The sequence below is a fragment of the Amia ocellicauda genome, chromosome 12 (genome assembly GCF_036373705.1).
Source record: "Amia ocellicauda isolate fAmiCal2 chromosome 12, fAmiCal2.hap1, whole genome shotgun sequence".
NCBI classification, from domain to species: Eukaryota; Metazoa; Chordata; class Actinopteri; order Amiiformes; family Amiidae; genus Amia; species Amia ocellicauda.
In genome coordinates this window covers 22,026,406-22,041,601 of record NC_089861.1, presented here as the reverse complement: position 1 = coordinate 22,041,601, position 15,196 = coordinate 22,026,406, and the positions used below count along the sequence as shown (strand labels likewise).

At 43.1% G+C, this 15,196-nt stretch overlaps 1 protein-coding gene across 1 annotated transcript in view; it reads left to right on the top strand.

Annotated features, from left to right (window-relative positions):
• The window catches only part of nrxn2b (neurexin 2b), a 496,668-nt gene that overhangs the window by 153,940 nt on the left and 327,532 nt on the right, over positions 1-15,196 (top strand). The window contains exon 8 of the mRNA XM_066718736.1: positions 104-130. Coding sequence (XP_066574833.1) covers positions 104-130 — 27 coding nt within the window. The remainder of the gene's footprint in view (positions 1-103; positions 131-15,196) is intronic.

The window sequence follows — 15,196 nt, the reverse complement described above, 5'->3', positions numbered from 1 at the left end:
ATTACGATTCTCTTTATGATTTTGATATTGGTTTCCTTTTTGTTTTGTTCTGCTTCCTTGTTTCTTTTCCGTTTTCTCACCATCTCGATCTCTCTCCCACCAGACTGTATCAGGATAGACTGTAGCCTCAGTAAGTGGTTCCTATGCATTTATTTATTTCTTTTACTTTCAATATCTGCTACTTCTACTGTTTGTATCACTTTCTTCTCCCTGATCCTCTATGCTGCCTACTTCTGGCTTGCTTTCTCTTTATCCCTTCTTTTCACTCCTTCTCAATCGCTCCTTTTCCCTGCCTCCCCCTCTTTCACAAGCCTTTTTCCCCTCATCCCTCCATCACTCCATCAGACTTTACTTCTCCCCTCTCCCTTCCCCCCCTTTATTTCTCAGTTCAATTTGTCATTCAATTCTAACCCTGCCTTTTCCCTTCCCGTCTCTGTCCGTCCCTGTCTCTCTCTTTCTGTCTGCCTCTGCCGCTTTCTACTCCTCGATGTTCTTGTTCTTCTCTTTCCAAAGTCTCTCCGATCCTGATATCTCCCCCCCTCTCTTCTCTGTCTCTCTGTCTTCTTGCTCCCTCCTCACAATGTGTTCAGGCAGTGTCGGTGAATGCACTGGCCTAGAGTGTGTGTTCAGGTGGGATTTTGGGAAGGTTTCCATGACACTGTTTCCACAAACACACTCACAGACCCACACCATTCCCAGTTCAGGAGTTCAGACGGCCCCAGTAAACATAGGAGAAGCTGAATAAAGAGTTTATTTTGGCTTAGACTAAAGGAAGGATGTATGTACCTGTATGTTGACAATAGCATAAAAAACCTGATCCGGAGGCGGGAGGCAAGGTCAAGCACTTATGCTTGGTAGGGCGAACGATTGGAGGTGGTCTTCCTCCCGAACCTTCAGTTTAGTGTAAATTCACACAAGCCCAAAAATAAGGGTGCAAAAGCCAAATTAAATGAGTTATACTACCCAGACATAACATGCAGTGACCGTTAGCACATTATATAGTCACTTTCGCTTTTTGTTCTTTTGTGAGGGTAGTTTAGTTTAAAGTTTATCTCGTAATATTGATTAAACAAAATGAGTAACCGTGTTGCAGATGAAGGGTGTGGACAAGTATAGCATTTAGGTAAGCATTTCAGTTATTCCACCGATTCAATCTGATCAAAGACAGTAGCAGAATAGCAAACTGACAACCAAAGGAGGAACTAGAAACTGAAACTCAGACTCCTCAAATTCAGACCATTTTTTCTTTGACCTACCTGCAAATCGCATATTGCAAACTGAGGGTTACATTCGTGCCACTACTTCAAATGGGAAAACGCAGTCGTATTCAGGTTCAGTGATTGGCAGGCAGGTAGGTCGACATTTTGCGTTGATATAGGCCTTAGGCTGGAGTGAAATCTCAAATCTGACCCACCACTAATAGAAAACTACTAAACGATTCCTTTTTTAAAGATGTGACTTTCTTCTAATGATGAAGGTCACCGCTGTGATGTACAGGTTTGGTTATAGGCAGGTGGGTCAACGTTTTGATTTAATTTGGCCCCCTAGTGTGAATTTGCATTTTAGCCATGGGTTAGCACAGATCTCACACAGAGTCTGTAACTCTCCAAGTCCTCAGATAGCATTAGAGAGGCCCTTACGGACGGGAGTGTTGTTCGGGCTGTGGCCGATACTGAAGTGCTGTGTGGAAACAGTGTCTGGGTCCGTGTTCTGCAATGCGCTGGAGACGCCCCGAGGCCGCCCTGAAACCCACCTGAGTGCCGACTGTCCGCTCTGGGTGAAATCCAGTAGGAATGTAATTATATGAAAGCAGCTCTCGACATAGATTGGGTACAGAACTGTCTGACACAATGTCTGTCTACAAGATGCTTATTCCTAATTGATGGGCGCATTAAGGTAAGTGCTGTGAAAATAATGTTCAAAGGGGCTTAGTGGTTTGGAGTGTGAATGTGTGCGTACGTGTGCCTGTGTGTGTGTGTGTGTTTTAGAAAGCCATTCCAGCTCCACTTTAAGGACAGTTTCTTGCACACATTTCCAATGGAATAGATATAAAAGTTTATCTGCACCCTCACATGTCTCGGTCTGTACGTCTGTGTGGGTTAAAGAGGAAACAGGTTTAAAACACCGATAATGGATCCATGGAGAATGAGAATGAGGACATAAATCCAGTGTGTTGATGATGGCATGTTTGGCAATGCAGTGGCTCAAACAAGCCGCTCAGTTTGGCCCGATTGATGATTTGAACGCAGTCTTCGGTAAAATCGTCTTTAAATCATTAATATATTTTTCCTTTGTGTTTGTCTCGGCAGTCCAAGTTGTCATTTATTTGTTAACATTTTTATATACGTATGTGAGTATGTATTCATTTTTATCAATTTTTGTAACCGAGAACACGAATCGCAGGAGACATCATCACACGTATCAACAATCTGCACAGCCATCTTTGTTTCATATTTGTTTTGCCCGCCCACCTGCCTGCTGCCGATATTACCGCCAGAGCTCAGTGCCAAGTGCTGTCCGGCTGTTTCTGCTGCTGAGTCTGCAAAGCCAGGCTCTGGGTCTGAGTGATTTGCCTCACAGTTCGGGCATACACTTCTGTGTCCAGGGAATGAAAGGGCACGTTTTAAGAAGCTTCTCTATCGCCAAATAGTCAGTCACACACACACACACACACACACACACACACACACACACACACACCATCCATTGAACTAATTCCAGTGCAGTTTCTTTTCTAGTCCTGAACTAGCAGTGAAAAAACAGATATCACTGATAAATAAGTAGAGTTTCACGAACAATATAAATACATGAAACTAAAAGAATCACAGAATACTGTTTTGAAGGAAGAGTGTAAATACTTGCAGGGAAAATACAGGGAGGTGTGGTATTTGGCAGCCATGTTATCATTCTCAAGTAACATATGCAAGCGGTTGTTTATAAGCATATAATAACAGTGCTATTAACACCAAATTGATGACTTACTAAGGGTTTATATCAGAGTCGTAACGAGTCATTTGGGTCTTGATTCGAGTCGAGTCTTTGACTTTCCTAGATCAAGGTTCCGTCCCCTCTCTGGCTCAAGTCATTTCAAGTCATTGGTTGACAGTTCAAGACAGCTGGACTGAGAACGATAAACAGATAACAGATAAACAAAGGAAATTTCAAATTGTAATAATTTAACAATTGGCAATAATAGGGTCATGCTTTTCCTCAATGATGTTCAGCAACATTTGTACAGCTTTTATAGTGATTTTGGCATTTTAAATTAATATGGAGATATCCCTTATAGGTCTTAACATATGAAAATAAAGTGTAAAGAATAAAAACAAGTCAGGCAAATGTGTTAGTGTTTTATTGTATTCACCGTTACATCTAGAAATGTCTTCTCAAGTTTCAGACTAATTTTTGAGGCTGACAGGTGCACTTTCACAACACCAAGTAAGTGCATTCAAATCATTCAAAAGTCGTGTTGTAAATATAACCAAACGTATTTCAAAGTATTATGCAAATGATTAACACAACGTTTTCAGCGAGTTAATTGCAAAATATTGTTTAGATACTTTGCAGACAGTTTATGGTGAAATAAATACAAACGAATAACTTGCAGGTCCATATGCCAGCGAGTGGGAAACTCACCAGGAATCTGTGCTGCAATATTTTGGAAATGACATTAACAAATAGATAAAATGGCAGTAACAAAAATAAATAAATAATAGGCCTAACCTTTTGTGTAGTTAGACATCAGCCACAACTGACACAGATAGTGAAGAGACGACAGCCCTGCAGCTGGAGTGCAGTTCAGAGTTGGGGAAGACAAACACGTTACACTCCCCTCGATCGTGCAGATGGTGATCTGGGGTGTTGTGTGTGTAGACGTGTTTCTAGTTGTCGGCAACTGCAGAAGTTTATTATATTAAATCCTTTTCTAACTAAACACTATATAATATGTTTTTTAATAGCTGATAAAATCGTGTACAATAGAAAGAGGTCATTACTCTATCTGCTTTAACTACGCTGAGTGATTGTGGTCGGGATTGTTGTTCTACCACTGCTGCTACACCACAGGTTATAACACACATTTGTTTTCCCCCATATTTAACACACTGCCAGCGTTTGATTTCTGTATCTTTAAAAAGAATGGCAAGCCTTTAATGAAATAACCCATTTCTCCTTAGAAAGTAAATTAACAATACCTCAACCGTGACTCTCGGAAATAAGCCGTGCATTTTGTGTTGCTGGGAATAATACTGCATGCTTTAGGCACACGGCCAAGCCTGCTTTACTGTTGCTTGCTTCCTCATATAGTGGCTCGGAGTTGGACATGTGTGGATGTACAATTCGTTTTATATAAGCATCCCTCCTGCTCCGTTAACCTTCAGCAGCTGTAGAGCTTATTACATAGCCGAAGGAAACCTGGCAGTCATGGGCTTTGCTGTGCTGTTTTTACACACACCACTTCTACCCTTATTAGAACAACTAATCATCACATTACAAGTAATGCCATCATTATCAATCGTTTTTATCATCACCATCTTCTTCATAGCAGCGAGGATCGTTTTAACTGCGATCGCCTCTGCATCAAGCTCGGTCAAGCATAACTCCTGCTCCTTCTTTGAATTATGTATTTAGACCAGTGGTTACCAACCCTGATCCTGGAGGCCCCTTACCCTGCTAGTTTTTGTTCCAGTCGAGCTCTCAATTACTTAATCGAACCCTTAATTGAGCTAATAATTTGTGTAACTGATACAAAATTGCTTCCTTGATAAGATAATTAGTTCCTTATACAATGTTATAATGAATTGAAGCCCCCTACTGTTTAAAATCATTACAAGGCTCTGATTTTGGAGATTATTAGTTCAATTAAGTAATTGTGAGCTCGGTTGGAACACAAACCAGCAGGGTAGGGGGTTCTCCGGGACTAGTGTTAGCTAGGGAATAATGCTGTGCGTATGGTTTTATGAAGTGACTGCGTGAGAGTGAGATTAACCTATACGTGAGGCTTGAGGTGTCGGCATATTGTAATAAGCACATTAATAAACACAATATAGGACTCAAGTCCTCATTAAAGGAAATGTGTTGACTATTCATAACAGCTGTCAGGGAGAACATCTTAGCTGGTGAAATTCTGAGAATCTCAATAAAAATTCACCTTGAATATGTTCTTGTGCCCGGAGAGGCTGTATGCTATGGAAATACTGCAATTTGTACATAGTGAATGCACAGGATCAGTAATTGATTCCCTCAGCTGCAGTATATTGCGTGTGTGATCTTAAATCATGAAAGACAGAAACTTTTTTTTTCTTTTCACTTGAGTGTGGCCTAGATTCAGTAAAGCCATTAATCTCGTTTTCTCCCCTACTTTGGGTCTCGGGAATTAGCTGCCATTCGCTCATCTGGCCACCAGGTGCTCCCGGTATAGGTCTCAGTTTGGAATAATTGAACTCTACCAGTACTGGCCACCAGGGGGAGACATTTACTGTCTTCCGAGTACAGTAAATGTATTCGTTTAAGCTTCATGAAATGTTGATTTACTAGAAACGCTGTTTAAACAGTATGCCAGTACCTTCAAGTGCACAGCATACTTCATCTGCAACGGCCCATGAGAGATTCACACTTGTCATCTTAAATCAAAATGCAAATTAGAGTCATAATAAAATAAAGAATCAGGCAGCACAAACAATCTAAAACTTCTAACTAAAAGTGCACTTCATATATATTTATATAGACATTATTTTTAAAATCTGTAGACTTGAATATTTATGAAATGGACTGCGGGCACTCGCTATAAAGACAGTGACTTATTCATAAGCGATGGGGCAGGAAGGAGGCCGGTTATGCCGAATGCACGCACAGGAAAAAACACTGAATTTCACTTTTAAATGCATCCCGAGCCAATTAACCTACCAGAGCTGCGTCTTGAAGATGAATGTGGAGGAGCCAGCTCTTTAACGCTGGGTTTTGGTAGCCACAGTCACGTCTCCCGCTTAAGTGGTTCGTTTTAGAAAACCAGAAATATCTCACAGCGTTCCTGCGTTGTATTTAAGGAAATTAAGTGACAGCTTTCTGGGTTGCCTTCTGGATGAAGTACCTCCTATTTGTAGCATCTTTGTTCATCTTCCAATTAGGGCGATGCTGGATGAGCAGCCAGCTCTCAGGGACTTTAGCAAGTGAGGACTGAAGGATCTTTAGGCCCGTCTTGCTGGCCTGGTTGCTCATAGCTTGACCAAGAGTCTCCCCTGGACTCCCAGACCCCTACCTTTGTGTGTGGAAACGCCTTTCTCGATTGGCAACCAAGGATTAAACTTTGAATTCCTTCAAATACACACCATACACAGTTAGGATAAGGCAAGGGGAATAAGGTGTGCTATAGCAAGGTCAAAAACATGCCTAATGGGCAAACCACACAGTCAAAGTGTGCGTGTAGTTTTGGTCACAATGTCTACAGCGTTTATCGGCGGCTGCGTTTGGTTGTGGACCTTTCCTGCCATGGCTGCACAGGAACAGCTGCAGTTCTCCATGCATTCCACCAGGTGCTGCCCTAGAGCTGTGCTGGAGCAACTCCTACATGAAAGCACTGAGGCCATTTCTTCCGTATATTTTTATCCTTCTTTTATTTTTTCTTCCACCTGCACTGTTAGGCTCTCAATAGTGCGCCAGGTTCACCCTGCCCCTGCCCCTGACCCGCAGTAAAAAGCGTAGAGGCTGCTGAAATGAGCATCGTGCTTTCCGCGGAGGACGTGGCAACAGGGGCTACAGAAGGCCCGTTTCTAGGCTGCACCTCAGTCGGACTTTGGACGTGCTTGTGGGGGGATGGGCACGCATGCATGTGGATGTACATGTGTGTGTGCGTGTATACATGTCATGATCTGAGATTGATCAAAATGTATTGCACAAAACAGGTCACCTCTGCATTTGTGTGAATATTATTGTTGTTATTATTATTGTATATTTTCCTGTGTGTGTTGGGGCTGGGCGTCAGTATGCGGCTCTGTGCCCCCCTCCTCCCCTCAGTGTCGCCTGGCTGCCTGCCTGCCCATTGCCCATCTCCCGATCTGCGCTGTGGTGCTCCAGTCTGATCCACTACCTGCCCATAAATCAGCCGAGTGGGAGCCCTGGCGCCACACGGGGACTCTAATGTATTTTGGGAGCGTTCCTGTTTCTAACCAGCTCAGCAGATCAGACTGCAGACCTTAGACGTACAGCCACGCTTCATTTAGTCATTTTATGTTATTACGTATGTATGCATTATTGCTCTTGATATTCTTTTTAAAATAAAGGAAACTCTTTTGACCAGAAACAAGGGAGAGCACTTCTTTGGTTTACTCCCTAGCTGATCTTATTAAATTATATTATTATAGATGGATGTGTTTCGGCATCATGGACCTCAGCTTGACTTGACATTTCTCTGTTCATTGCAATCGATGGGACGGGATCTGATATATTGTGAGGTATTGATCGGTGAAGACGCGGTTTGTTGTGCTCCGCCTTGCAGGGAGAGTAGAGGAGCTCAGATAAAGGCTAGGCCTCACTATGTGTCATTACTCTTTCCTTTTATGAATATATATATATATATATATATATATATATATATATATATATATATATATATATACATGCACCTATGAGCCGGTGCTGTGTGGACTATAGGGCCCAGACTGGAGCCTCGCTGTGTGGACTATAGGGCCCAGACTGGAGCCGGCGCTGTGTGGACTATAGGGCCCAGACTGGAGCCGGCGCCGTGTGGACTATAGGGCCCAGACTGGAGCCAGCGCCGTGTGGAGTATAGGGCCCAGACTGGAGCCGGCGCCGTGTGGACTATAGGGCCCGGACTGGAGCCTCGCTGTGTGGACTATAGGGCCCAGACTGGAGCTGGCGCTGTGTGGACTATAGGGCCCAGACTGGAGCCTCACTGTGTGGACTATAGGGCTGAGACTGGAGCCGGTGCTGTGTGGACTATAGGACCCAGACTGGAGCCGGTGCTGTGTGGACTATAGGGCCCAGACTGGAGCCTCGCTGTGTGGACTATAGGGCCCAGACTGGAGCCTCGCTGTGCGGACTATAGGACCCAGACTGGAGCCGGAGGTGTGTGGACTATAGGGCCCTTATTTTGATCATTTCCACTGAAAAGTCCTGTGCACAGTTTGAGTTGCCAACCCCTTTATGAAATCAGAGGCAGTTTGCTGAACTGACACACTTTATCATTACTTGACTGTGTCTCAACCTACTTTTGCGGCGGAAGTCTTGTTTTTCTTTTTTAAATATATATATATATATATATATAGATAGATATATAGATATAAATATGAGAGGGACCGGAAAATATCAGTCGCAGAGTTTGGATCTGGCTGTCTGCTTGTGTTTATCAGCCACCTCTTATCTCCCCCCATCTTCTCCTCTCCAGGAACAGAGAGTTAGGCTGCGCAGAGGAAGCGGCGCGCTCTGCAGGGTTCGGGACGCCACTTCTGCAGCAGCCAGTTAATTAGTTGCTTTGGATACAGTGTCTTCTGCACGCTCCGATAATAAATATGATATGGACCGATAAGGAGCCTGACGTTATCCGACACTCATCAACCCCCGACAATTTGATCTGATTTAGAATCATTTGATCTGGTTTTTAATCCTTTCAGAAAAGCCGTGTGCACACGCCAGGGAAATTGCCCTGAATGCCCATTAAGAGTTTGTGTTCCAGTTGCAGTAGATGCTTTTCTTTTCTTCTTTTGCATCGTCCTGTTCATCATATCCATTTTGCAATCTCATTTAGTTATTTTTCATCCTAAAAACTAAAATAAAAAAGCTTGTTTGGCGCATCACGATTGGCCACCATCTATCCTGGCTTCACATGGTGTCCCTTCACTTTCTAAAGAAAGGTATACGTATCTTGAATTTAGAGGTAATATAGTAAAAACATGAAAAACCTAAACGGATCTCTCTGCATCACAGCCGACTCTCTGCGTCTCAGTGACGTACAGTGTCATTGTTATAGTTAAATGTCCATATCTGCTTTTTTGTTTGTCTGTTTGATTGCTCGTGTTTTTCTAATTGAAATCTTGTTTCACTTGGTCGGTTGGTTACAGTTCAACAACAACACAAACAAAATACTTCATAACTTCTCCTTCAGGTCCCTAACATTTCAATTTTCTTTTCTCATGTTGTCATTGGCCAGCCACAGTCTGGACAAGCACTTTATTAGCTTCGGTAAAGCAGAGTTGTGTAAGTAAGCAAGATCGCTTTTATTTACCGTGGGGGGTTGGACACACCATCTGGGCTCTAAAGCTGGGGCTCAGGAAACAGTAGGCAGGCGTGGGGTGCAAAAATGTTTATTGATACACACCGTGCACGAGTGCCCACAACAAAACAGACATACAATAAAACGAATAAACACCTAGATCCTTGTGGAGCCTACCCTAACCCATGGACATAGCTCCCTCTCTAAACATAACTACTGAACTCAAACACCAACAACCAAGTCCGTAATCTGTATCTGTAGTTCACAAACCCAGATGAAAGTCTGATGCCATGATCAGTTTCTTCTCTCCCCTCATGTAATTTCCCTCCCTCGAGGTCTAGGGAGGTGTGGGGCAGTTGAGGACGGTCTCACACTGCTTTGCCCAGCATGGCATCACAGTTTGCATAGTAATCCAAGATTCAATGGTGGGTAGCCAGATTAGGAAAGAAATTAGCCAGCCACTGAGCTGTTTCAAAGCTAGCTCAATAGAGGTGGGGCGCTGCCAAGTATTTTGAATAACTTTGTATTCTGCTGCACAGCACTTCTGACGGGACCCGGGTTTGGCTTTTTTGTCTAGGACTGGGGGGTGGGGGGGTGGGGAGGTGAGCCTCCTGTTCAGCCCCTCCTACCCCCTCTCCTGGCTAGTGAGGTGTGGCGTGATCCTTTCTGTTCAATTTGACAAGCAATGAATTGTGGCTTCGCTCACCTTCAATCAAATGAAGCAGCTAAGCATCTGGAAACTGTCGCGCAATTAGCTGGTGCCATCGCAGGGCCATGGGAGAGAGGCGACTACACGTGCCAGTTTGTGGTTGTGTTTTGATGCTTAGAAATATTAAAAATGTGCTGAAACGTATTGCCGTGTCATTAGCGTCGTGCTGCACTAGTCAGGTCAGTCTCTAGAACTCATACAGTACTTATCAAGTGCAATCATATTATTTTTCATATATTCAGTATATTGTATCCCTGTTTTTTGGTTTAATTTAAAATACATGTTCTCTACTTTGATATGAATCTCCAACAGGGTCCAGGTTTGTACTTTACAATTCATGGATTTGTCTTAGACAAAGACAAGTCTTAGTAACACAGATTTGTTTGGTCTTGTTTTACTGTTTGCATAAAAGACTTGGATACATTTTACACATTGGAGCAGTCTCTTGTTCACTGCAATCATTTATATTCCAGATATTCCCAACAAAGCAGTTTGTTTGCCAAATAAATAGGAACTTTAAAATACTTCCTAAGAATTCTGAAATACATTTAAAATGTATTAATTGGAAACGCAAATACGAGCAGAACAAAGTTGTTTTCCTATGGTTTTACTACCAGCCCTACAGTTCCAATGAGCAGTGGTGGATTGCCCTTTATTTGAATGTGCTACTGTATTAAAAATTGCAAACCATAATTTAACTGTGGTTACCTCACTTCAGCTGCAGTATACCACACTGCCGCATCGATGCACTCCAAATAAAAGTCTGATTTCACAAAAGGGCCAAACTCACTTGTGCATGAAGGGTATTGGGGGGGGGGAATGGAACAGTCAAAAAACCTTTGTCACTTCTCCTTGACATGGAACCAAAAATCTTAGGTAGAAGTAGACAGAGATGAGAGAGAGTGTAATACGATTTTTTTTCTTTTTTTATCTGATCCCATTACTGAAGCCAGTCAGGAGATAGAGACACTTCCCAGCCACCGAAAGTGTAATCATACCAGATGTATCAGATGCCTTTCAAATACTTTCTCTGTATCCTCACAATGAGAGCAGGGTTATGACTCCAGTCTGGGCCCTATAGTCCACACAGCGCCAGCTCCAGTCTGGGCCCTATAGTCCACACAGCGCCGGCTCCAGTCTGGGTCCTATAGTCCACACGGCGCCGGCTCCAGTCTGGGCCCTATAGTCCACATGGCGCCGGCTCCAGTCTGGGTCCTATAGTCCACACGGCGCCGGCTCCAGTCGGGGTCCTATAGTCCACAAGGCGCCGGCTCCAGTCTGGGCCCTATAGTCCACTATGTCATAGCTGTGGGCAGCAGTGTGGAGTAGTATTTAGATTGCTGCAGTACAAACCCAGCTGTATAAATGGGTAATTATATGTGAAAATAATGTGATATACTGTACATTGCCCTGGATAAGGGTGTCTGCTAAAGCATATAATATTAATAGCCGACTGTGACTGGGATTCCCACCGGGGTGCTGTGTAAATGTTTGCCAGGATGTGAGGTTGATTTGACCCCAGTTTTTCACAGCTTGACACTCAAAAGCAACCCCTGTAGACGTATTCTAGCTCGACTGTTTATTCTGTGGGGAGAGTAAGGCTTGACAGCAGGTCTACGGAGGGCTTTTCCGGCCTGTGCACGAGCTACAGCTGATTCACGATTAGCATACATTTAACATAACCATTAACCACCGTCTTCATGCAATAGAACCTGCTTATCGATCTATATTTAGTCGTTTCCACCGGAGGGAGGGAGAGTGAGGGTGGGCGTTGACTGGTATATTGTGATGCCGGTTTAGCACTGGGCTGCCCTCCTGTAATGTCTCATCCAGGAGAAACGGTGTACGAACGTAGAATATGAACGAATGCATCCATAAATAAAAATAGCCTAATGATGTCTATAATAGATTGGCATCTTATACCCATTCCAGGTGTCATTTTGTGTTGATTTTAGTTTTTTTGGCAGGTTGTATTTGTTTGTGCGTTTTGTTTCGATGAGACAAAGCAAACGTGACCTTGCAGGTGGAGATCACATGACCTTCCTCCTCAAAACAAAACTAAACAAGCAAAACCCCAACAACAAACCCTGCTGCCTCCATCCACACGGTGTAGCTCTTGTGCAATGCTCCCCTGCATAGATCTTTACCTTAACCTATGCATAATGCATTTTAACTGCTAGCCTACTGGTTTGCTATCTCAACCCCTGTCAGCATCGCTGTACTTTCTTACTGTATATCTGGTGCGTGGGAACGCAAATAAAGCAAGCTGCTGAGAGCCCTGACGCTTGTGGTATACAGATCAAACACACAGGTGGGGGGTGGGGGGGGCTGCTTTCCAGAAGATACAAATGACCTGCACTCTGTCAAGCAGTGGCTTTTTGTCTGGATGCTGTGTTTTATGGCACAAGACCCCTTGTTGGTGTATTGATCGGACCACACTGGCTGGATGCAGCTCACGGGTCTCAGAGCTGTGGAGGAACAAAGCAGGAGAACTGTAGAGCAGAACAAAACAGAACAGGACAGATCAGAATAGAACACGGAATAATAGAACAGAACAGAACTGAATAGAACAGAACAGAACAGAACAGAACAAAACAGACCAGAATAGAACAGAACGCAGACGGAGCAGAACCGTACCGCAGGGAATTTCAAGGCGAAGGATTGTTTCCGGTCACTGATGAATTTATAATGCAGGCTGGCGAATGTGGGCTTTGCGTAGTGTGCGATCGGAATTAATTACACCAACAGAAACCACAAACGACGTCAACAACAGCTCTGTCTGGAGAGGGAGGGCTACGCTCGGTCACAATCCCTGTAGCGCAGAGCGAAATGGCTTGTTCTGCTTCCTGTGGCCCCCATACCCCGTGTAGGTGGGAGTGTGTACGTGGAGAGATTGTCGCATTACCCCTCGCAGGCTGATCGACCAATAAGTGCCTGCCTTAATTCGGCACTGATGTTAAAGCCCCGCTGCCTCTGTGGAAGCTGAGACAAAATTGTGTGCTCTATCACGGGCACGGTGTACTGATACTGTGTGTGTGTGTGTGTGTGTGTGTGTGTGTGTGTGCAGCTTGTTTTCTTGTATCTATCTTCTGTGATCCTGTGATATTCTGCCTGTTGAACTGCCTACCCCCTCCCTTCTTTCCTCTCTCATCTCGCTTGCTGCGGAGGTTTATCCGTCAATCTCTGTAAATAGATAGATAGGTAGATAGATGGAAGAAATGAATCTCGCAGGGACCCATTGTATTCAGGACATATCCCCCATTCAAAGAGACGGAGGCTCAGTCAGTATAGATTAGGGGTAGTTTTTAATGGATCGCTGGTATATAACATCAAAATCTATATCTGTCAGCCTGAATATATGCTCATCTGTCATGCACTTCATAGCGCCTCGTATCTGCATTGGAAAATCTCTCTCTTGGAACCGGGGGCTCCGAGTTGCAGGCCTGTGCATAAGGGAGAGGCAGGAAATCACAGCAAGCAGACAAATGGGGCACTCAGAGAAGCTGTTGTCTAAGCCGATACGGGGCAGTGAGCCTAAATGCATGCGTGCTACACATATAAATCTGAATATCTGTGTGTCTGTCAACCCACATATCTCTTCTCTTTTTTGGGGAGGGAGGTTTACTGGAGATTATGCACCTACGGATGAGAGAGAGAGAGAGAGAGAGAGAAAGAGAGTTGTGTCAGGGAGGTGGTCATTGCAGTTCACCCTTAAGTTCCTTGAATAAATTCCCCTGTATTGTGTAGATAGCCCACAAGTCAACTTTATCTCCCTATCTGCCTTGGAGCTTAAAAAGACGGACTGTGGAGTAACACCACTGAGCTGTCTTCTCTTGCTCTGCCATCTGTCCAATCTTGTCCGTTACCTGGGATCTGTTCAAAGAAACGACAATAAACCTCCCCCGATACATTTAATTAATGAAGAAGTGCAAGCCGACACAGTGATGCATTATATATATCGTGGCTCAGCATTTATAAGCTTCAATAAGTTTATAAAATGTGAATGTACTTGTAATAAGCGGGGGATAACAATGTAATAAAGAATTACACATTTGTCTTGTCACTCACTGCGCAGATTAGACAGTCTTCTGACAATCTAAGAACAATCCTAAGCATTAATATGTACATATTATAACAGATCTGTTATAATCCATTTTTTGTCAATGGCGGTTAACGACTACATATACCTATATAGCTTGTATAGACTATTATTAAATTAACTTCTATTTTTGAAACCTTATTAGGTAATATTTCCCATTACTGTTCATTGTATAAGACGTCCATTGTGACATAGTATTGTATGTATTGTATATGAATGTATATATATATAATTGTATTGACCACAAACCCACTATATTGTCTTGTCTTTAGTAACAAGGTAACAAGTCTTGGGTTGAAGTCTTGACTAAGAATAATAAATATGCAGCACAAGACAATTCTTTACAAGAGCAGTGAGAATAGGTCTTGCATCATGCAATACTGATTTGCTCCTTAGATGGTAACTGAAATTTTCCATCAGGCAAGAAGCCTAAGCTGTCAAGACAGCTAAGCTGGTGAGGGAAAAAACACAATTAGGTAGAGAATAAAACTCACATAAAAAGCGTTTCCAAAAAAAAAGGAAGAAAGATAAAGGACAACCTCAACTTAAATTCATCACTTGCTTAGCACCCGAACAGCGGCAGACAATACAGTAGGAACCGAATGTGGACGAGAAAGGAAAGTGCTATTTTTAACGTGTGCACTTTTCCAAGCTGTAGTCATTGTCAACACTTTGTCTCGCCTGTTCTGGCAATCCCAATGAAATCCTCCCGCAGCTTTAGGCAAAACAACAACCACAACAATGACAGAACACGCTTTTAATCTGTGAAGTGTTTTATTATACACTAATATTAATACGTTACGAGACATTTTGGATTCTTGGAACAGACCGCTACCGCTCTACAGTTTGACATTGTTTTTCTTATAATCCCTATTTGACAGGGACTTCAGCAGGTCAGCCAGGATAATATGATTGATAGATGCAATTATAGCTCCTTTTTAGATGGCTGCCACAAAAGTGCTCAAGGGTGTTGTATGATATCCATACTAAATTGGCAAATGGGGACATCTGTATGACTTGCAAAAATGTTCCAGATCGGTTGTCTTAAGTATTTCGTAACGACAACAAACACACCCACACAGTATTTCCTTATTACTATTTAAAAAAATGTATATCTCTTGCTTGTTTGCTTCATTGTATTCTGAAGCTCTACTTTAAACAA